Source organism: Protopterus annectens, chromosome 3.part0, assembly GCF_019279795.1.
Source record: "Protopterus annectens isolate FY-2018-M chromosome 3.part0, PAN1.0, whole genome shotgun sequence".
NCBI lineage: Eukaryota > Metazoa > Chordata > Ceratodontiformes > Protopteridae > Protopterus > Protopterus annectens.
The window spans coordinates 1,849,124,807-1,849,148,520 of NC_056731.1; the positions used below are offsets into that span (position 1 = coordinate 1,849,124,807).

General features: G+C 42.1%; 1 protein-coding gene across 1 annotated transcript in view; it reads right to left on the bottom strand.

Annotated features, from left to right (window-relative positions):
* Positions 1–23,714, bottom strand: part of OBSCN (obscurin, cytoskeletal calmodulin and titin-interacting RhoGEF) — a 4,979,884-nt gene that overhangs the window by 2,623,805 nt on the left and 2,332,365 nt on the right. Inside the window, exon 38 of the mRNA XM_044066040.1 lies at positions 14,766–15,032. Coding sequence (XP_043921975.1) covers positions 14,766–15,032 — 267 coding nt within the window. The remainder of the gene's footprint in view (positions 1–14,765; positions 15,033–23,714) is intronic.

Below are 23,714 nucleotides of genomic sequence, written 5' to 3' on the forward strand. Positions count from 1 at the left end.
AGCAGTAACCAAACCCGAAGACTCCAACCCAAGCTCTGGGGTAGAGTTGAAGGAGGAACTGTAACGGGGTGTGGACCAACAGTCGTCTGCTGAGACGGACTGTGTAGCATTTGGGCCAGTACCTGTGACTTGAGCAATCTACTGACCACTCTCTCGAGGTCATGATCTGACAACCTGGATGACCTTGAAGATCGGCTCCGATGGCTCCGCTAGAAGAGGCGAGGCCGGAGCCGAAAGTATCGGCTCCAAGGAAGGAGACCTCGACCTCTTCCTGGAATGGGCCATCGGAGCCGATACAGATCCTGTCGGCACCGACTTCGGAGCCGACAGAACGTTCGATGTATCGGCCCCAGCCGGAGCCGATACAGCCACCAAAGTAACGGTGTCGGAGCCGATCGGAGCCGACACCGATGCCTGTGCCACATGGGTGTCGGAGCCGATCGGGCCGACACCGATGCCGTGCGTGGGTGTCGGAGCCGGACGGAACCGACCCCACAGTGGTCAGCAGATTCGCACCGATAGCCATCGGAGCCGAAAGCTTAGTGGATCCAGAATCGGCTCCAGCCGGAGCCGATCTCGACTCTATGCGCGTCGGAGCCGAGGCCACAGGCTTAGGAACAGAAGCCTGGGTCTTGGCAGATTTAGTTGATTTTTGTGGGGCCGACTTAGCCGGAGAGCCCTCCGGCTTAAGAAGACCCCTGAGAATCAACTTATTCCTTCTCTCCTGCAGGACTCTCTGGCTGAAGGAGTGACAAATAGCACAGGAGTCCTGCAGGTGAAGAGGGCCTAAACGGTACAGGCAAGAAGTGTGACCGTCTGTCAGAGACATCTTCTGACAGCACGAGTCACACTTCTTAAAACCTGAAACCCTCTCTTTAGACATGGTGTCTAACAACCACACACACACACCAGTCCAATTAAATTAAACTAATACCAAAAGGTAAAAAATACCAACACACACACCCTAACAGGGGGGGGATGGGACAGGGAATTAACTGACTAAAAAAATTAAAAGAGACAGGGATTTCTGTCAGAAAAGTTAAATTTAAAGTTAAACTACCAAAACAAAAAGTTTTTAACTAAAAGGGGCTTAAAAGTCACAAAAGTGAATTACTTACCAGGAGCTGGTAAAGAGAAGACCTCCCAAGCGAAGCGGCAAACGAGATCTGGGTACTTACTGCCTTGCATCATGGGATATGGGGCTGCCTCGAGCTGGTAAAAGGAGTTCTCGAGCTAAAGCAAGTGCCGAGTCGGAGCCGAGGGATCGGCTCCGAACCCATCAAGCAAGAATGAAGGCGAGATTGACAACTTAACATGTATAATTAACAATTGTATTTATGTTGCCAACAGCATTTGCAAAGGAATTACTGCAGATATTTTTTTCATTTATATGGGATTCTAGATTAAAGCCAGTAAAAAGAGGGTTTTTGTATGCAAATAAAAAGGAAGGAGGTTTAGAGTTAATTAACTCTGGTATAAATAGTTTCATTACATCTCTACACAGTGTTAAACTGAATAAATTAAAAAGATGAAGGATTATTAGTAAAATGATATAAATATAAGTATGGTAGACTTGGGGGTATGGTAAAAAGGAGTAAAAGAGAAAAAGAGTATATAAATAAAATAAAATGTTATCAATAAAAAATATTTTTGTAAAAAATAAAAAATGATGACAAAGACAAAAAAGACAGAAAAGTATGGTATAATAATGTAATGATAAAACATTACTATGTAAAACCATGGGAAAATCTAACATATGAAGAAACTGAAGCTATAAAATTAAGAAGCAAATGGTGTAACTAGAAAGTTGAATGTCAAGATTTTTTGTGGAGACTGGTAATAGATAAATTGCCAGTAAAAGGAAATATGCCATATAAAAAGAAAAGTGACAGACTATATTTACATTGTCAAGAAGAAGAAACTATGGAATTAGAAGTTATGTACTCACAATAACTTGGCATCTGTGTTGTCCATTTTCATTCTTCCTCACGAATGGGTCTAGGATCCGATCCTCGGGTCTGACCTGGATGCATACACAAGACTTTGGATCTAAAGCTCGATCTCCTCCCTCTACCCATAATGCTCCATACCATCCCCAACTCCTCGGATCAAGTTTGCTGCCCTACTGCCCACTGTGCTGTAGAGACAGGACAAACACAAGCAAGGAGACGAGGATCAAACCAGGAATGCAAGGGTTCCAATAACGTAAAGATCCTTCAAGGAGTGACGGGGTTGGAGGACGGTTCGAAGGGAGGGTGAGGAAGAATAAAAATGGACAACAGAGATGCTAAGTTATGGTAAGCACATAACTTCTAAACCTGATGTTGTCGTTTTCATCTTTCCTCATGAATGGGTTAGAGTCCCTAGCTATGAAACTCCTGGGAGACCCTCAAGGAAGGACATGGTGGAACACTGTCGAACCAAAGGAAGCTCTGCTTCTGGAAACAGTGTCTACTTTGTAATGTGCAACAATGGTACGAGTCATTGATCAAGCGGCTGTAGCACTGATATCATCAATGGAAGTTCTTGAAGAAAAGGCAGAAGTAGTCATAGATCTAGTGGAGTGTGCTCTAGGAGGATGATGCAAACCCAAACCTTTTGAGAATAAATCAGTGTGAAACAATCAGTAATCCATTTGGCCAGAGTAATTTTGGATACTGCCTGACCCAAGCGGTTAGGGGGAAAAGGCACAAACAGCTGATCAGACTTCCTGTACTATTTTGTTCTGTGAAGATAAAAACGTAATTGCCTGTGAACATCAAGAAGGTGTAATAAATATTCGCCCTTATTAGAAAGATTTGGAAAGAAAACAGGTCATTGTATGGACTGGTTAATTTTATTCTCCCTGGTCACTTTAGGCAAAAAGGAAGGGTTGGTTCATACGGATACCCTATCCTTATGGAAAATAATGCAAAGAGGCCTAGCTGATAAGGCCTGAAGTTCAGAAATTCATTTTTCTGGAGTGATAGCTACCAAAAGGATTGTTTTCCATGAAAGAAACTTCATGTCGCATTTGTCTGCTGGTTCAAGGGTTTCTGAGTTAAACCTTGAAGGACCACCATCAGATACCAAGGGGGAGAGGGATGTTTCATCAGAGGCCTAAGAAGGAAAATTTCCTACATGAAAGCTTTACATAGTTTGGAAGATGTCAGAGAAAAAATTCATTACCAGCATGGAAGTTGGCTGCCAACTAAAGTTTGATAGTAGAAAAACTAGCCCCTTCCTTTAAAACAGTAGTGAGAAAAAGAAGGATGGCCAAAGTAGATGCTGAAAATCCATTACATTGAATACCAAAACAGCGACACATATTACTCTAACTGGGAAAATACTGAACGCACTAAACCGCAAAATTTAAAATATCGAATGTTCACAGTTGGCTAACCCCACAATCCACTACATACTACCTACGCAAACAAAATAAATAAACCACATACATACACTAACCAAACCCTACTCCTAACCCTAAAGTAAAGCACCAAAACTCAACTTCTAACCCTACACTAAACCCCACATGCATAACTATCTATGCACTATCCTTAACCCCTCCTTAATTGTAAGGTCCGTAACTATCGCACACTTACTTCATGGAGCTATACTGCAGATCAGCCAACCAAAACACTTCGACATTTCGAATTTCGCGGTTTTGCACATTCAATGATTACATATTGCGCACAATACGTGTCGATGATTTCGTATTCGCGTAAACGAAGTTTCAACAATCTAATTGGAACCCGCTGAAAAAGGATCAATATTCTTCTTGGAAGCCCATATAGAGAATCTTTTCCACTTACTTCTATTGAGTTTTTTGGTGGAGGCCTTACAGGAGGCCAAGGTAATATCACAAATTGGGGAAGTGAGACTGGACCGTCTTACAATCATTGGAAGTGGAGAAACCATGCAGTCAGTTTGACGATGTGAAGATTAGGGTGCTGAATTCCTGATGGGTGAGATAAGAGATCCTGAATGGTCTCTAGTAACAATGGAGGATATTTCAAGTGAGACCACAGAACGGGGAACCAAACTTGTTGAAGCCAGAAGGGGGCAATGAGGATGACTGAGGTCTTCAACCTTCTTGCTTTCTGTAGGAACTTTGGAATGAGAGGAAGAGGACTAAAAGCATAAAGAAGACCCGGTAGGGGCCAATAATGAACCAAAGCATTCCTTGGTGACGCCCCCAGAGGGGGGGATCGGAGCAAAATGCATGCTGCACATGTTGCTGATGAGAGAGGCTGGCCCCAGTGGTTGAAGTTCATATTCGCTACTGTCTGAGGGACTACTCATGGGGGAATCAGAAAGGACCTGCTGAGTCTCTCTGCTAGCGCACTGGTTTCCCCCACTATGTGCATTATAAAAAGAAAGCGGTCTGAAGACATCACCTATTCCCAGACCCTCATGGCCTCTCTGCACAATGAGTAGGAATGGGTTCCTCCTTGTTTGTTGATATACCAGACTACTGATATGTTGTCCATATGGATTGCTATAGTCACTACAGGGAGAACGTCCTGAAAGGTTTGCAACCTTAGTATGACTTCTCTTGTCTCTAAGACACTGACATGCAACTTGGTCTTCGAAGCGGACCATGTGCCTTAGACTATCTTTCCCAGAAACTGCCCCCCCCCCCCCCAGTTGGGAAGTGTCCGTGATTACTGTGGCTATCTGGGAAGGAAGAGAGAAGGGTCTGCCCAGAAACAGATCGTCTGACTGGGTCCACCAGTAAACATGGTGTTTGCAAATGGGAGTGAGTTTCATGGGGAAGGATAGAAGCTAGTAAAGAATGGACCACTGAACCGCCAGTTTCCATTGAATGATTTGCATAAAACATCTTGCAAGAGGAACTAGAAAAATGGCAGCTGACTCTGACCCAACAGCTTGCAGTTTTACTGGAATGGATGGAAGAGAATTTCTCAATGATATGATGTGATGAAGAGGGAATAATGCCACTTGAATTGTAGTATTCAGTTGAGTTCCTATAAACTCCAGATTCTATACAGGAGTCATCTTCAATTTAGCAAGGTTTATTGTAATGCCTAGGGAGTTGGAGATCTGAAGCAAGTAATCCCTTGCTTGTAGACGTTGATGCCTGGTTGAGGCAGTGAGGAGCCAATCGTCTGGACAGGGAAACACCTGGAATCCTTTGAGTCTCAAGTGAGCTGCCAAAACTGCCATGCATTCGTTGAACAACCTGGGGGCTGGGGTGACATCAAAGAGCAAAGCTTTGAATTGGTAATGACTGGCTCCCAGCCAAAAGCACAGTTGTCTCCTGGAGTGCCTGTGTATTTTGATATGACAGTATGCATCCTGAAGATCCACACAGCACATCTAATCTTCCTTGTGCAAAAGAGGCAGGATGGACAGAACCATAACCACTCGGAACTTTGACTTCTTTACATACTGATTCAGACTGCTTAGATCCAAAATTGGTCTCAGGTCCCCTGTTTTCTTTGGCACTAAAAAGAAGTGGGAGTAAGTTCTGAATCCTATTTGTAGGGGGTCGGACCTCCTGGATGACTCTTTTTGTAGCAGCTTTTGAACCTCTTGAGCTGCGTGCTCCCTCTGACTGGGTTTAACATTGGGGAGTTTCTTCCTCGTGATGGAAAGTGGAAGGGAAAAGGGAATGTAGTAACCTCTGGATATTATACTTAGTACCCATGCTTTGTTTGTGAGTTTGTCCAGGCTTGCAGGTGCAGGGAAATACGACCTCCAACTGCCTCGACAGATGGACAGTCAGACAGCACTTCAGGAGCAATGACAAGGCCTATCAGAGAAGAAGTCTCTGAAGCTCTAGTCCTGCAAACCTCCTCTGCCTCTGGGGTGACATCTGCCATTAAACCCTCCTACTCTGCCTCTGGAGAAAGTATCCCCATGCAAGTCTTGAAGAGATCCCTGAGACTTCCAGAACCACAGTTTCTTACCACCTCACTGACTCCTGGAGAATTCACAATGAGAGGAAGAGAACTTGATTCCAATGGCAGACAAGGTCTTTCCCACCTGCTTGCTGTGGGTAAGCGTATCTTCTACCAATGGCCCAAACAAGGAGTAGCTATCAAAGGGGGCATTAACAAAAGACGTCTTGAAGGGTTCCGTGAAGTCACATAGCTACATCTAATGGCTATGCATGAACCTGCTGCTTGTGAGATACCTTCTGCTGTATGGGAAATTAATCTCACTGATGAGGTGGCAATGGATAACAGAGTAGCCAATTGAGGAGAAACCTTCTCGAGATCTTCTGCAGACATGGACTGAGAGACAGAGTTTGAAAGCTCTTTGATCAAATCTCTCTGTAAGTGAGTAAAGTGTGCCAGGTAATTTAACAACTTCAGTGCAAAAGTGGCTGGTGCACATAAGCACTTGCCAAACCTGTTCATCACTCTGGACTCCCTGTTTGGTGGATGAACAGAGGAGCTTTTTTCCGCTAGCTCCTTCTTAGTGGCCACTGCTACAACTATGGCATCAACTGGACACCCTTGCTCCAATGAGGTCTGCCTGAGGGGAGAACTAAATTTATATGGGTGCTTAGGGATGGGCTAGACAGTGTCTGGTGTCTTCCAAGCCCAGTGGGAAACAAGGTCAATAAGTTCATCCACTAGGGGGTCACCCAAAATATAGATGAGCCAGCACCAAAAGTCTCCAGTAACACCGATTCCTCAGGAGAAAGACTTTAGGAGGACCAGCCACCTTTCTGCTTGAGTATTCCTAGGATGTCCACAAATGAGAAGTCATCAGGTGGTGAGCGGGGGGATCCTTAAACCTGATCAAAATCGACATCCTTAGTGAAAAACTTCATGGCGGGGGGGGTCTATATGCCTCCTCTTGCATATTCTTTTCTGAGATACCTCTTCCGTGGGGTGCTTGGGAGAGGTGTCGGAAGAGAGGGGGATTCCCTCAGAACAAATTGTGTGGTGGCTTCCTTGAGCTGGCTGAACCTGAGAAGCAGTAATGATGGGCTCAGAGCTTGGACCCAATGAAGGGTAAGGGATAGGATCCAAGACTAAAGAGGATGACTCTGTGCAGAGAGAAAGCCCCTTCTAACACCTGAAAGGCTGACAGACCTGGAGAAACCTCTCCTCCCTTATGCAAGCTGAAGCAACCTTAGAAGGAAGGTCAGGGCAAACCCCGGTTCCAAGCCCTCCACCGAGAATTGGACTCGAGCTGTTGCGGGCCAAGGTGCTGAGGGGAAGAGAAGGATCCTACAAAGGAGGACCCGAACCCAATCCCTTGGAACCAATAATGCTACTGGTAGCAGGATCTTCCATCTTGTGGCTATGGTGGCAAACAAGATCTGAGGAGTTGGGATGGAATGAAGTATTATGGGTAAAGTGAGGGGCTCGAGCTTTGAATCTGAAGTATTGTGTATGCAGCCAAAAAGGACAACATCAGATGATATCACAGCATCATCCTTGAAGAAGGCAGAATGCAGCTCAATGCTAGGCTCACACCTACCTTGAACACATAGTTCAAGATCTCCATCACGTCTCTCTTCATATAGTCCAAGGCACGCGCAAAGTTATTGACATCTGCATGGACTATGATAGAGTCATACTGGTACTTACTGTTCAAGGACCTGAGTGCATGCATGATCTGATGGATTCTAGCAGTAAACAAGAAACTAACTGTCGCTCTTTCCTTCCTTAGTCTGGTAATAGGCAACCCCTCAGATACGAGACACATCCTGATCCGAAGGTGTCGGAGCAGGGCAAGTCAGGATTACAGTCAGAGTCAAGGAAGGTAGCTTCCTCGGATCCAATGTTGAACCTCTCAGAAACCTCGGATCCTGGGACTCTAAAACTACAGGTCAGATTGGAGAAGGAGACAGAACTGGTTGGGCCAGTGTGATCATGGATGCCAGAGGGGATGGAGCTGGCAGGATCCCCATCTGGATCTGAGCCCTAAGAAATCTCCGCATCATCCTGTCCATGTTGGCCTCAGACAAGCTCCTTGAAGACCTACATGAAGTTGTAGACACCGGCCTGGAGTGCTTGGTTGGTATTTGAAATAACTTGATGGGTAAAGCCAAAGACATGGATTTTAGGACAAATTCCAGTGTACGTATTCTGCTCTTCAGATCCGATGGATGGTGATCTGAGACAGAAGTGGACTGTACTTGAGAACTGGTAGTAGGACCTGAGCTAGTCAGATCCGAGGATTGCTGCAGATCTGAGGCGGATAGATCTGAAACTTTCTGAAGCTTTTAGTAAGTTTCCAAGGAAGCCTTTAGGGATTTGGGATGATGCCTTTTCCTTTGTTCCGAGACCACTGAAGCTGGTTTTGAGGTGGTTGGAAGAATTTCTTTAAGGATCTACTTGTTTCTGTAATTGGAGAATCCCTGGGATTAAAGGTAGCACACACAGCACATGAAGTATCCAGGTGGGGTGCTCCTAAAACAGCAGATGCACTTCTTGTGGGCATCAGAATTCAGAATCTTATGCCCACAAGAAATGCACTTCTTAAAACCTGTAGGCTTTTCCAAAGCAGGTTTCTCAGACATAACAGGTAGAAGAAGTCAGTAAACACTGGAAAAAAGGAAGAATTTCAACAACTTTAAATTTAACTGGAAGGTTAAAAGTATACAAACTATAAGCTTATCTAACAGCATATAAAAACTGCAATCTTTTTTTTTTTTTTTTTTTTTAAAGCAGAGACTAGAACAACAGTAAAATACCAGTCAAGAACTAGCAACAGTACGATAGAAAAGGGGGAAACAAAAAATTATGAAAAAACCCTACCACCTACAAACAGCTGAGGGAGGATAAAGAGAAAAACTAAGTTTTAAGATGACAATAAGGCACAAATAGCACCAGCACTAAATAGAAAAATTCACCAAAGACACTCTTACTCGAACAATGAGATCTTCCATCTTGTGGCTATGGTGGCAAACAAGATCTGAGGAGTTGGGATGGAATGAAGTATTATGGGTAGAGTGAGGGGCTCGAGCTTTGTATCTGAAGTATTGTGTATGCAGCCAAAAAGGACAACATCAGATGATATCACAGCATCATCCTTGAAGAAGGCAGAATGCAGCTCAATGCTAGGCTCACACCTACCTTGAACACATAGTTCAAGATCTCCATCACGTCTCTCTTCATATAGTCCAAGGCACGTGCAAAGTTATTGACATCTGCATGGACTATGATAGAGTCATACTGGTACTTACTGTTCAAGGACCTGAGTGCATGCATGATCTGATGGATTCTAGCAGTAGACAAGAAACTAACTGTCACTCTTTCCTTCCTTAGTCTGGTAATAGGCAACCCCTCAGATACGAGACACATCCTGATCCGAAGGTGTCGGAGCAGGGCAAGTCAGGATTACAGTCAGAGTCAAGGAAGGTAGCTTCCTCGGATCCAATGTTGAACCTCTCAGAAACCTCGGATCCTGGGACTCTAAAACTACAGGTCAGATTGGAGAAGGAGACAGAACTGGTTGGGCCAGTGTGATCATGGATGCCAGAGGGGATGGAGCTGGCAGGATCCCCATCTGGATCTGAGCCCTAAGAAATCTCCGCATCATCCTGTCCATGTTGGCCTCAGACAAGCTCCTTGAAGACCTACATGAAGTTGTAGACACCGGCCTGGAGTGCTTGGTTGGTATTTGAAATAACTTGATGGGTAAAGCCAAAGACATGGATTTTAGGACAAATTCCAGTGTACGTATTCTGCTCTTCAGATCCGATGGATGGTGATCTGAGACAGAAGTGGACTGTACTTGAGAACTGGTAGCAGGACCTGAGCTAGTCAGATCCGAGGATTGCTGCAGATCTGAGGCGGATAGATCTGAAACTTTCTGAAGCTTTTAGTAAGTTTCCAAGGAAGCCTTTAGGGATTTGGGATGATGCCTTTTCCTTTGTTCCGAGACCACTGAAGCTGGTTTTGAGGTGGTTGGAAGAATTTCTTTAAGGATCTACTTGTTTCTGTAATTGGAGAATCCCTGGGATTAAAGGTAGCACACACAGCACATGAAGTATCCAGGTGGGGTGCTCCTAAAACAGCAGATGCACTTCTTGTGGGCATCAGAATTCAGAATCTTATGCCCACAAGAAATGCACTTCTTAAAACCTGTAGGCTTTTCCAAAGCAGGTTTCTCAGACATAACAGGTAGAAGAAGTCAGTAAACACTGGAAAAAAGGAAGAATTTCAACAACTTTAAATTTAACTGGAAGGTTAAAAGTATACAAACTATAAGCTTATCTAACAGCATATAAAAACTGCAATCTTTTTTTTTTTTTTTTTTTTAAAGCAGAGACTAGAACAACAGTAAAATACCAGTCAAGAACTAGCAACAGTACGATAGAAAAGGGGGAAACAAAAAATTATGAAAAAACCCTACCACCTACAAACAGCTGAGGGAGGATAAAGAGAAAAACTAAGTTTTAAGATGACAATAAGGCACAAATAGCACCAGCACTAAATAGAAAAATTCACCAAAAAGACACTCTTACTCGAACAATGAGATCTTCCATCTTGTGGCTATGGTGGCAAACAAGATCTGAGGAGTTGGGATGGAATGAAGTATTATGGGTAGAGTGAGGGGCTCGAGCTTTGTATCTGAAGTATTGTGTATGCAGCCAAAAAGGACAACATCAGATGATATCACAGCATCATCCTTGAAGAAGGCAGAATGCAGCTCAATGCTAGGCTCACACCTACCTTGAACACATAGTTCAAGATCTCCATCACGTCTCTCTTCATATAGTCCAAGGCACGTGCAAAGTTATTGACATCTGCATGGACTATGATAGAGTCATACTGGTACTTACTGTTCAAGGACCTGAGTGCATGCATGATCTGATGGATTCTAGCAGTAGACAAGAAACTAACTGTCACTCTTTCCTTCCTTAGTCTGGTAATAGGCACATCTGTATATCTTATGACAGGGTCACCTATAACAGGAATGTTTGGCTGGGTCGATGCCTGCCTTATGGGCTCAGCATCTGTCACCTGTAAGGAAGTAGGCTTAATTTCTTGAGTGTGAGTTGTGCCTCTGTTACACTTTGGAGGTCTTTGAGGTGTAGACAAGTCAATGTTTAGAACCTCAGCATACATATGGTGGATTATGTGCATTGTAATGGCCCTGGAGAGGTGTGATAGGTGGTGTACTGCTGATGATTTTGGTGTCTGAGTTTACTGTGTGTGAGATTTGTGCCTCCAAGGGTATTTTATACATGTACAGATCTCACACACTGTGCTATGCTGTTTGAGTAATAGATGGTCGTCAGACAGCATGAGACAATTCTTACACACTCTCAAGATATCCATCTCAATCAGGCTGGCTAGAGATGTTGTGGAGAAGTGCTAGTCCATGACCATGACAAGAGTGACTCTGGGGTCAGGGGTAACTATAACTGCTTGGATTTCAATTTTAAAATAATGTTTGGGTGAACTTCTACTAAGTATTTAAATTTCAATAAAAACAACTACCATGGAAATCTTCTTCTGTCAGCAGCAGAAAACTAACTATAGTACAAATAACTCACAAATGTTATACTAAAATTAGTCCAAGCAGTAGCAGTACACTCAATATTAAGCAATTTATCAAAGATCGTTTAGCCTGGTGAGCAGTTTAAGGGGAAAGACTTTGCAAAACAATACATATGTGCTCACTGTCAACAGCTAATAAATGAGGAGAGGGAGAGAATTACATTATCAAATTATCATAAGGGGCAGGCAACAACAGACACTCGGGATTTAAGAACACAACTACAACAGGGTGGGTTGAAGGCAAAACAATTAGACCCTCACCTCTCAGGTGACTGGTCTCAAACTGCCTTAATACAAAGACAAGTTCTGAACTAGCCTGGCATACATTCAGTTCATGAAAATGAAGCTAGGCTTTAATAACTACAGTTAGACCCTTAAAGAGCAAAATGTAATACAACTATGTACTGGAATTACTAATATAAGCTTAAAGACCTTAGCTAAAGCTGATGCAGCCTGTTAAAATGAATTTAAAACCAGGTGAAAAAATGAAAGCACTTTTTCCTTTTTTGTGGTGGAACTATTACAATTCTTTTACAAAGCTGATGGAAGGGTTTTGCTATTTTGGACTTAACGTTCCTCAGTAGACTTGTAGGGGCATTATCAGGACCCACGGAGCCAAAAGGACTTGCTGCAAAATGGCTTTGGGAAGAGAGTTATGGGGAGAAGGGGGGGGGGCTGGAAAGTGGGTAGGATGAAGATGAAAAAGAATTTGTCTGAAACAACATTAGCAATGTACTCAGAGTTAGACAATGAGGTACCACTAGAGATGTTGATACAGAATTGTTTGCCAAGTTTCCTAATATGGCTGACAATAGCCTTATGGCTGTCTTTTGAATTATTTGCATCCCGAATTTCATAGCTGGCCTAACACTTATTAATAACAAGCCTGAAAGACTTGCTTACCAATTTTAGCCCTCTTACATAATGGCGAAGTTGACAACTTTTAGAGGCAGCCAGGAGCTTTATCTTTTTTATACAGTTTGTTCATGTGGTGGTTTCACTATATGGGTTTTCTTTTATATCTGTTACTATGCTTATGGCAGACTGGTACAGATGCCTCATTATATCTATCAAAAAGCAAGTAAAATTCAGAGGGGTCGGTAGCAGCATCAGGTGGCATCAGACAAATGGTTTACTGGGAACTGTAGCATTTGGTCATGGTTTGCCAGGGAGCTATACCATTTAAGATTATCAATAAGCTCAGCAAAAGGTAAGTAATGGTTTTAGAGTGATTCCTGAATGTGGCGATGTTATTAGGGGGCCACAAAGCACATTTTCAGGGAGAAAGAGTGAGATGGTCACACTTGACAAGGAAGGAGTGACAAGTGAGTGGTACAGTTAAGAGAAAACACTTTTGAGGGCAAGAAAAAGAAAATTAACTTGTCTTAGGGGCAGAGGGAGAATTTGATAAAGTTAATTTGCATTTACAAACTGTAGACATCTCTGGGCATATCTGTGGTTGGTAGTACAGGTTTTTCAGTTTATATGCGGAGAGCTGAAATGACCCACTGGAAAGGCATTTGGTTCAGTGGTTTGTTTGTTTGTTTATTTATTTATGCATGTTTACCAGGATAGTGCTCTGATCAAAAATTGATTGTTTTCAGAGACAGACTGAGGAATTACATCTCAGTAAAAATAATTACAACAGTTAATGAGAAAATAAGAATAAGTGAAATTACAACATACAGCATTAAATTACCACATATTAAATAATGCATGGCTGAAGTAAACTAAAATGATGCAGCTGAAGGCTACTGTTTCTTACAGGAATTATAGGCTTTATAGAGTTCTCTTAAGTAAGTAGAGACTGCCAAGGAGTGGGTCCTAAGCTCAAGAAGCAGTGTTTTGACACACAGGAGTCTGCCTGAAGGAGTAATAAGTTAAGAGGCTAATTGGAAGTTGTTTCTGAGGTTACAGGATGAGGCTTTTTTCATATGTTTGGAGGCTAATGGGGTGTAGCTTTCAAGGCATAAAAATTTCAAAAAATAGAACTCCAAGAAGATTAGCCCTTCGTTTTATTGGGAGCCACTTGACTTTGGAGACAGTGAGGAGGTGATGTTTACAGTGAGAGGAGTTTGATAAAGTGGCATGTTTTCATAGTGGTAAGTTAACTTTTCTGTCAGGTACAGCAGAAAGGAGGAGGAGGCTGGCCCAAGTGGCCTGTCAAAAAGATGTACATGTCATTGTAAATATGATCTGAAAAAGTATGAGGAATGACATGAGATTTCAGGAGTTATATTCAAATTAATTCTTTGTCATTGCATTTCACTGCATTCTTGATCACAAAAGGATTTGCACGATTCTTGCATGGGATGTTATTTCTTTGTTAACCAGATAGATAGGCTGGTCCAAGGATTTAATTTGGGTATGACTCATGTCACTAGAACAGCAAATAATAGAGTGGATTTCTGCATGGAAAACTAGTGTTTGGTAACAAATTACTCCAAAGATTCATTTCATCTGATTGCATTCTGGGCTTCCTAGTAGTGAAAGTGCTTTTGATAGGTATATTGCTCACTACTGATAATTTTATCCAGATTGCAGCATGGCAGTTGAGTTACTGCTCAGTGACATAAATAGTTAAGGTCAGACTACAGATGAAGGGAAATGGGCTGACCTGAACATGGGTTTTCCTACTACTCCTATGCAAAAATATATTATTAATGCTGGAGAGGTTACTTCTGTACTAGGGTAAATTACTTTCTTCATATCATTTCCTGATATATGTTGTTGTTTGTCTTTTCGACTTTTCCCGTTTAGGGGTCACCACAGCGGAACTCCAGTCCGCTAATGATTGGCAGTAGATTTTCACGAATGCCGAGGTGCCAGCTCGATGTTCAACCTTCAATGAAGGCACGCCCATTTATGCATGTCTTTCGAACGCCCTCCCAACCGCAGGGAGGACATGCAGACTCCACACAGAAGGCACTCCCCGCACTCCAGCCGAGAATCGAACGGGAGAACCTCTTGCTGTGAGGCAACAACTCTACCGCTGCACCACTGCAGATTATATTTCCTGATATATAAACATTTTAAATAATGCTCAGCTCATATTACCATTACATTACTGTGAAGAGATTCTGATATAGAGTGCACCAAGATTATTTTTTATAAAACTAATGTAACAGTGTTTAGGAATAAAACTCAATATACAAAAAATAAAATGTTGGATGGGAACTGTAACTTACATGCATCTTTACAATGAAAAGCATATTATCTGCACATATTAACAAAAGACACAAGTAAACATAACAGTTTGTCTAGAATTTTTTTTTTATAAAATGTACTTACCAAGCACTAGGATCTTGGCACTGTCAGACACTCTTTCTCCTTTGAGTGTTACAGTTCCAGAGTCTTCAGGTGCAAGATGTTTTAATACAAGACTGTGGCATTTTCCAATCTTCTTGATGTCATTAAATTCATTTGGATATAGCATGTTGTCGTTCAGGAACCACTGCACTTCTTCATCATCATGAGAGAGCTCACAGGAGAAACCAGCATTGCACTCTTCATCAGTTGTCACATCCTCCAGGTGCTTAGTTACTGTAACATTACGTGCTGTGCAAAAAAAAAAAAAAAAAATGGGGGGACAATTAAATGATAATTAAGAACAATCGTAGACCACAAAATGGGTCCTGAATGTAAATTAGAAAGAGATGTTGCATATCACCTTAATAAATAGAGTCTAAGTAACTTTTTTTAAACAAAAATGGTTTGCAAGCAATGTGTTCCCAATTAAGCTGTTTATGACCATGAATTACACGAACAGTGAACTAATTAACTTACACTTCTGTTTCTAATCTATCCAGATTCAAACAAAGTAATACTCGTATTTTAATTCAGACAATGCTACAGAATGACATAGGTACATTTTGCCAAGAAAACAAGTTTAAAATGATCTCAAATTACATCAAGCTATTCAGTTAGAAAAATAGGTTGCTCTTTTGTATTATACTAAAAAAAGTTAAGGCAAGAAAGAGGAGGCACCTAAAGGTTCATTATCACCTCTTCTCACAGGAATGGGACAGAACCTAACAAAGACAAAACTGAGTTTGAAGAACAACTGTACCACCTTTCCTGGAGCTTGGCCAACATATTGTAGTCCTGGACAAACAGCTGAATTTTGCACATACATTTCTACTTCTATGACTGGGACATCCTCTTGAAACTTAGATTTAGTGATGAATCACTAATTATTGTTGTACTACAATGGGATGTAAAAATGTCCAGCTCTAAAGCCATTATCTAGTTGAAAAATCTTTTAAAACTAGAGTGCAGTTTTCACTTCTCTACACCGCATCAGAGTGTTGGGGCTAAAAGCGAGAATTAATAATAATGACAAGCAAAAGGCACATCAGGAATCAATGGTAAATACTAGGCTAGTGGCCTTTGTGGGCCATGTTAAGTCTAGCCAATTGCCCTAAAGGTGAGACTCAAACACTGTAGCTTGTGCCTGTGAGATAAACACTTTAAGCATTATGCCAACCTCCATGTCAATTTTGTTGTTGTTCAGTTATTTAGTCAAGACTCACTCTTTATAACCTCAATGACTTTGGCGTACCAGGCTTGTCTGTCAACAAGTTCTTGTTTAAGTTCTTGCAAAATCATATTAATTTCTTCTGTAATGCTATCTATTCATCTTAGCTTCTGCCACCACCTTCTTCTTTGCCTTCATTCCCAGCATTAGGGTTGTCTCAATTCAGTGCCCAAAACATCTAAATCAGGCATGGGCAAACTACAGCCCGGGGGCCACATGCGGCCCGTTAAACGTTTTGATTCGGCCCGCCAAACTTGAAAAAATTTAATAAATTAACCTTGTTAATGTTTTATTTCCCCTGCAATTCTGATGTTTCCTCACTAGATGGCGCACTCTAGATATATTGGCTTTGTTGAGGTGAAGCGTAGGCCTATTACTCCACGTTTGCACTTTACCCTTTGACCCACTGCCCCTCTATAAAGATGAGCGGACCCAAGAAAAGGAAAGTGAACAGAGAATGTCCAGTGTTCAATAAGGAGTGGACAACTAAATATTTTTTCACTGAACACCGATCATCTGCTGTTTGCCTGATATGCCAAGAAACTGTGGCGGTTTTTAAAGAGTATAATATTAGCCGTCACTTTGCCACAAAGCACGCTAATTATGCTAGCAAGCTCTCAACAAAAGAACTGGAAGCTGCTGCTGAGAAGGTGGCAGCTAATTTGAAGGCTCAGCAAAGTTTTTTTCACTGTCAAACTGCCATTCAAGAGTCAAGTACCAAGGCCAGTTTTATGCTTTCATTCAAAATAGCAAAGGCCAGCAAACCACTGTCTGAGGACGAGTTTTTAAAAGAATGTATGGTAGAGACAGCAGGTATTTTGTGCCCGGAGACCAAAGACAAATTTGAGAAAATCAGTTTATCACGGCGGACAGTGACTCGCCGTGTGGAACTAATAGATGAAGATATCACCAGCAGATTAAACAAAAAGACAAAGTCATTCACTTTTTATTCTTTAGCACTGGATGAAAGCAACGATGTCAAAGACACTGCTCAGCTCCTCATTTTTATCCGAGGAATCAACGAAACTTTTGAAATAACGGAGGAGTTTTTGACAATGGAGTCTCTGAAAGGACAAACACGGGGAGAGGACTTGTTTGAACGGGTGTCTGCTGCCATCGAAAACATGAAGCTTCCTGGAGTAAGCTTGTTAACGCCACCACAGATGGATCTCAATTTAACGGGAAAAAACGTTGGCCTGCTGAGGAGAATCCAGAATAAAGTGAAAGATGAAAATCCTGACCAGGATGTCATTTTCCTCCACTGTATCATCCACCAGGAATCTCTATGTAAATCGGTGTTACAGCTGAATCATGTTGTGAATCCTGTGGTGAAACTCGTCAACTTCATACGCGCACGGGACTTCAGCACCGTCAGTTCATTGCGTTCCTGGAGGAAACTGATGCGGATCACCAGGACCTGCTTTATCACTCCCATGTCCGCTGGTTGAGTTTGGGCAAAGTGTTTCAACGAGTGTGGGAGCTCAAAGAGGAGATTGGCGTGTTTTTGGAGCGGCAGGGGAAGACTGATGAATTTCCTGAGCTGAGCAACAACAGCTGGATGTGTGACTTTGTGTTTGCTACGAGCGTATTTTCACACTTGAATGAGCTCAACGTGAAACTGCAGGGGAAGGAGCAGTTTGTGCATGACATGTACACAAACGTGAAAGCCTTCAAATCCAAGCTGGCTTTATTCTCCAGGCAGATTTTGAACAAGTCATTCACTCATTTTCCTAGACTAGCCACGCTGAAAGAGGCCGGAGCAAAAGTAAAGAAATACAGTGAGTCACTGGATGCACTGCACGGAGAATTCTGCCATCGGTTTTTGGATTTCGACAAAATTGACAAGTCACTTCAATTGGTGGCCTTTCCTCTGTCACAAGACCCCGAAACAGCTCCAGAGGAGCTTCAGCTCGAACTGATCGACCTTCAGTCCGACCCTGCCTTAAAAGAGAAGTTCAGCTCCCTGAAACTAAATGACTTCTATGCTTCACTCAATGATGCCGCGTTTCCAAATCTAAGGCGAAAAGTGCAGATGATGTTGGCTTTGTTCGGCTCTACCTTCGTGTGTGAACAGACCTTCAGCGTCATGAACATCAACAAAGCCAGCCACCGATCCAAGTTAACAGACCTACACCTCAGATCCATCCTGAGAATCGCCACAACAAAACTAACTCCAGACTTTGATGTGCTGGCTAAAAAAGGAGACCAACAACACTCTCCCATTAAAATGTGTGTGTCTCCGTGATACGCACGTTGTTAAAATAAACAGTGCGCGCAGATCAAATATAACGCTTCACAGACTGACTTGCTGCAACTGTTTCGTCCTTGCACTGGTCGTTGTTGACTTTGGCACCAGGGAAACAAACTGAATAAAAGGAACAGGACAAGTACATCTGCATCTCCTACCATTTTTGAAAAAAAAAGACAGTCAGGAGGAGAGTGATGGTGATATCCTGAAGGATAACAGAACTTTCAGTGCTTTAAAATAAAATGGTCATTTATTTGATTTTCAGTGTTTAAAGACTCATTTCGAAGTCAGAGATTTTATTGTAATGCTTTTCTTCATTTTCATTGGAAATTAAAGCACATGTTTTCTCCATATCCCAAGATGTGTATTTTTCCCCCAATGAGGTGATGTTTTCAAAGCATGCCATCTATCTGCTCCTGTTCCGGCCCCTTTGTCAAATGTTAGAACTCAATGTGGCCCACGAATCAAAAAGTTTGCCCACCCCTGATCTAAATTATACTTCTGCTATTAGATCTTCCAAAACTATGGGTTCATTTCCTTAAGTACTGACTAGTGACCTTTCTGCAATTCATGAAAAAAAGGCTCTCACCAGCACAGATTCCTCAAAGGCATAAAAGGTGAGCTGATCTGCCAAGATCTGTATTAGCAAAGATGTAACCATATCAGCAGAAAGAGGTAATCCTGATAAAACTGTGGCAGAACGGCAACATTAAAAAATGAATACTCACTATATATCAAACAGTATTGCATTTGTGGAAAACGTTTAATCACTGCACACCAGGCATAAGAGAAGCAAATTTATGCCAGCAATCAGGGAATGTTGAGAGGCAGGTGTGAGATTCAAGCTACTGTAACCAGCTGTCTTCAGAATATTTTTCCTGGAGTATGAAAGACAGTTTTGATACAGAACAGGATAAGGAAGAAATACAAATGTTTATCCAACCAAAAATGAGCCATCAGAAGGGAACTCTATTTCTCATTCTTCTGACAGTTAACCTCATAGAGAGACTTTACCAGTGAAACCTGTTCGAATGTTTCAAAGGAAAATGATTAATAGACAGACAAAAGCACAGGAGTTGATTAGAAGAATCAGGAGTACTTCAAACATAGTGTGGTGTTTAGAGATGAAGATGAAATGGAAGAAAGGGGGATATATGTATGTCTCCCAAATATGTAACAAAGTCTAGAAGATTTAGGATCTTTGCTTGGAAGTGTTTACATAGGTATTTTTATACCCCAAGTAGACTCCAAAGAATTCATCCTCAAGTAGACAGCAAATGTTGGAGGAGTGATGGTGGAGAAGGAGGTAATTGGGAACATATTTTCTAGGAAAGTAATGAGTTGGCAGACATTAAAAATTCCCTGCAGATTGCTCTATCTGAGATGAACACACATAAAACTCTAGCATCTTGGCTGTATATCCTTCAAAGAGTCAAACATTAGCAACTATATACACATATACAACAATAAAGTAATTAATTAATTAATAAACAATTAAATCACATGCCTCCAGTTACATTCAGTGTTAAGACCCCAAGGAATTAAAGTGTCATACTTTAAAATAAAAATAGACTGTTTATATAACAGCTTATTTTTAAGTACTGTATCATCACAATATTTTAAGTATATTTGTTTCAGAATGCTAGCTTGCAAACCAGAAGGATTACCTCCATGACATAAATCCTTGGGGTCTTAACAGTGAATGTAACTGGAGACATCTGAGTCAATTATCTATGAATTAATTACTTAATTAATTATATATATATATATATATATATATATATATATATATAGTTGCTTATGTTTGTAAGTTTATACTCCTTGAAGGCTCTACAGCCGAGGCGCTGGAGTGTTATATGTAGTTTGTAAGTTTATACTCCTTGAAGGCTCTACAGCCAAAGCGCTGGAGTCTTATGTGTATTCTTCTTTGAATTGTATTAAACTTGGAACGGCAGCCTCTTGGTGTTTTTTTATTCTTTAGATTTCTGGTTGTATGCATATTCATGGCTACTGATCCTTCCTGCAATTTACCACAAATATTTCAGGAAGATGGGGGTGATTTATCTCAGTGAACTATGGTTAGTTATGTTCAACCTGTTATTGATCAAAATGGACAGCAGGAGGGTTGAAATATCTTTTCAGCTCTGGGAGAAATTTGAAGAAGAAAGAAACAAGAAGCCTGATAACCCGTTTCTCTCTGTGGGTCAACAAACTGCTTTTAGTCCCTCTCCAGAATTACATGGTATGTTTGACAAATTAGAACATTTATCACGGTGGTGCAGCGGTTAGCGTTGCCGCCTCACAGCAAGAGTTTTTCCGGTTCGATCCTTGGCAGGGGTGCTTTCTGTGCGGAGTCTGCATGTCCTCCCTGTGGTCGCGTGGGTTTCCTCCGGGTGCTCCGGTTTCCTCCCACATCCCAAAGACATGCTGTAGATGGACTGGACACTCTAAATTGGCCCTAGGTGTGTGTGTGTGTGTGTGTGTGTGTGCCTTCTGTGGAAGGTTGGGCGCTAGGCTGGCAACTCGACACTGTAAAACTCCACTGCCAATCATGAGCGGACAGGTGATCTGCTGTGGCGACCCCTAACTGGGGAAAGCCGAAAGAAGAAGAAGAAGATCATATAAAGAAACAGTTCTGTATTATAATATTCTGAGTTTAAAATGTTATGTGGAACAGGACATAACACCCAGGGGGCTGAGAGCTTTTAAAAGCCCCATTACACCTTTTGATTTGTCTAGTGAGGAAGATAAGAAATTTCAGAAAAGGTGGATAGCTGCAGCTCACAGATCCTCCTTGGAATGGGTCAACATACTAATGAAGAGGGATGTCATAAAGAGAGTAAATTGAAAGAAGAAATAAATTATTTATGTTCTGAATTAACCACACATTCCAATGCATTTCATTTAAATATTTTTTTTACAGATAGTAATGATAAATTAAAGAATTTTGAGAGAGAATTGGTTAAAAGAAAGAAAAACAAACTGAAAAGAGATGTCCGTGATTATAACAGTGGTAGAGCATCCGTGTGGAAAGTCAATCAACAGAAACATAAGCCTGGTGGCCAATTAGGATGTGGCAGCATTTGTAGGAAGCCCTACGGGGTTTCCTTTGCATCTTCAGAGGGTACAAAATCATGGCAATCCAACCTTTTCTAATGATAGGAAGAGGTGCAGAGGCAAAAATGAATCCAGTTATCCAGCTAACACAGACAGATCCTTTCAACCAAACTACAAACAAAGTAAATCGCAGTGACTGTTTGAATTGACTTTTTTCTTGTTTTACTGGAGAGGACACAAATACTAATTTGATTATTAACTAGAAGAATCTGAGGGTATTGCTACTTAATGCTAGAAGTCTAAACCTCAAAATGCACTCTCTTGAGGCACTCCTTAAAATGGAGAACATTGACATCTTTGCAGTGACAGAGACCTGGTTCAAGGCTCCAGAGAGTACCCCTGCATTACCAGGCTATAATTCATACCACACCTTTCGACCACCTAATCTGGACCGAAACACTAAAGGCGGAGGCGTGTCCATATTCATTAAGGATATCCACACCTCCAGGCTAGTTGCTCAGCATAATGCATCCGAGATTATCCAAGTGCAACTAACTCTGGGCAAGACCGCAATCCAAATTGTAGCTTGCTACAGATCCCCCACCATGCCCCAGGATTCCCACTCCTCATTTCTTAATACACTGGGGTACAACCTAACACCCTAATAATGGGCGATTTCAACTACCCTACCATTAACTGGGAAAACTACTCATGTACCAACTCTTGTACTCAACATTTTCTGGAATCCATAAATTCCAATGCCATGGATCAACTTATCCACACCCCCACCAGGGGCAGCAATATCCTAGACCTGGTTATTACCAACATGGGCAACTGGTGCTCCACACCAGAGGTTAATTCCTCATTGGATCCGACCATAAGCTAATCACCCTAGACATCCACATCCCTCCCCCACCCCCCATTAGGGAAACCACAGTAAAAAATTCTCCAAAGCCAACTTCATGCTTCTTAAGACAGAAGTGGCAAACTTCACAACACCCATGCTGACGGACAACAGAGGTATGACTGCTGAATCCTACATAAATGCACTTTATAAGCACTTACATGAGTGCATGGATCGTGCAATCCCTAACAGAACCAAGATGCTATCCTCCAAAAAAAGGAAGCCAATCTGGTGGTCCCCTGCCATAAACAAACTCTACAACAGACGAAAGAAACTGTTGCAAAAAAGAGTAAAATCCCATGATTGGAGAAACTCCCTGGTCAGCTTCAGTAAGAAGCTAAGATTCCTCATAAAATCCTCCAAAGCTAGTTATGAAAACAAAATCGCCACTGACTCTAAAGACAACCACAAAGCATTCTACAGCTATGTCAAGAATCTCAATGGCAACACTCAGATCTGCTCTGAGTTACAGCACAATGGCACTAAATATACAGAACCAACGGATATTGCCAACATCCTGGCAGATAGGTTCAGTGCTAACTTTACCCCTCTGTCATCCCCTAAAGTGCCCATCTCTATACCAGAAGAATGCAAATTTCCTGTAATCACGGCTGCACAGGTAAAAAACACACTATCGAAAGCCAAGAACACAGCATCCATGGAACCTGACGATATCCCAGGCTGTGTTCTACATGAACTACAGAACGAACTGGCACCCCACCTAAGTACCATGTTCAGTCATAGCCTCACCTCAGGCTATGTGCCCACTGAATGTCGCACAGCGACAGTTATCCCACTCCACAAAGGGGGAGCCACCACAAAAGGGGGAGCCACCACAGACCCGGGAAACTACTGCCCCATTAGCCTAACAAGCCTGGTCTGCAAGGCTATGGAGCTTACCATCATGGAACTTATAAACAATGACATTGGTAATCTCCAAACTCAGGACCCCACCCAGTTCGGGTTTGTAAAAGGCAGATCATGTCTCCTAAACCTGATAGACTTCTTTGAAGCAGTCACCAAAGCCGTAGATGAGGGTAAGGTGGTTCACACAGCCTATCTAGATCTCGCCAAGGCTTCTGACACCATCCCCCACTCTGGAATTATAGATAAACGCACTAAACTAGGTATAAATCCCTATGTCACAAGATGGGTTGCCAACTGGCTCACTGACAGAACCCACACTGTGAAAGTAGCAGACTCCAAATCCAGCTTCAGACCAGTGACAAGTGGAGTACCACAGGGTTCAGTCCTGGGTTCTCTCCTGTTTGGTATCTACTTTTCTGAAGTACAGGCCAACACAGAAGGTCTTTGGCTAAGGAAGGAGCCATAATCAAAACTCCAAAAGATGTGGACATCCTACAAAAGGGCCTTGCTGAGACAGATGCCTGGTGTCAAAGTCATGGACTCAAGCTCAATGCCAAAAAGTGCATTGTCATTCCTTTTGGTAAAAACTCAGTACCCATGAACTACCACATAGGTGGTAGTCTACTT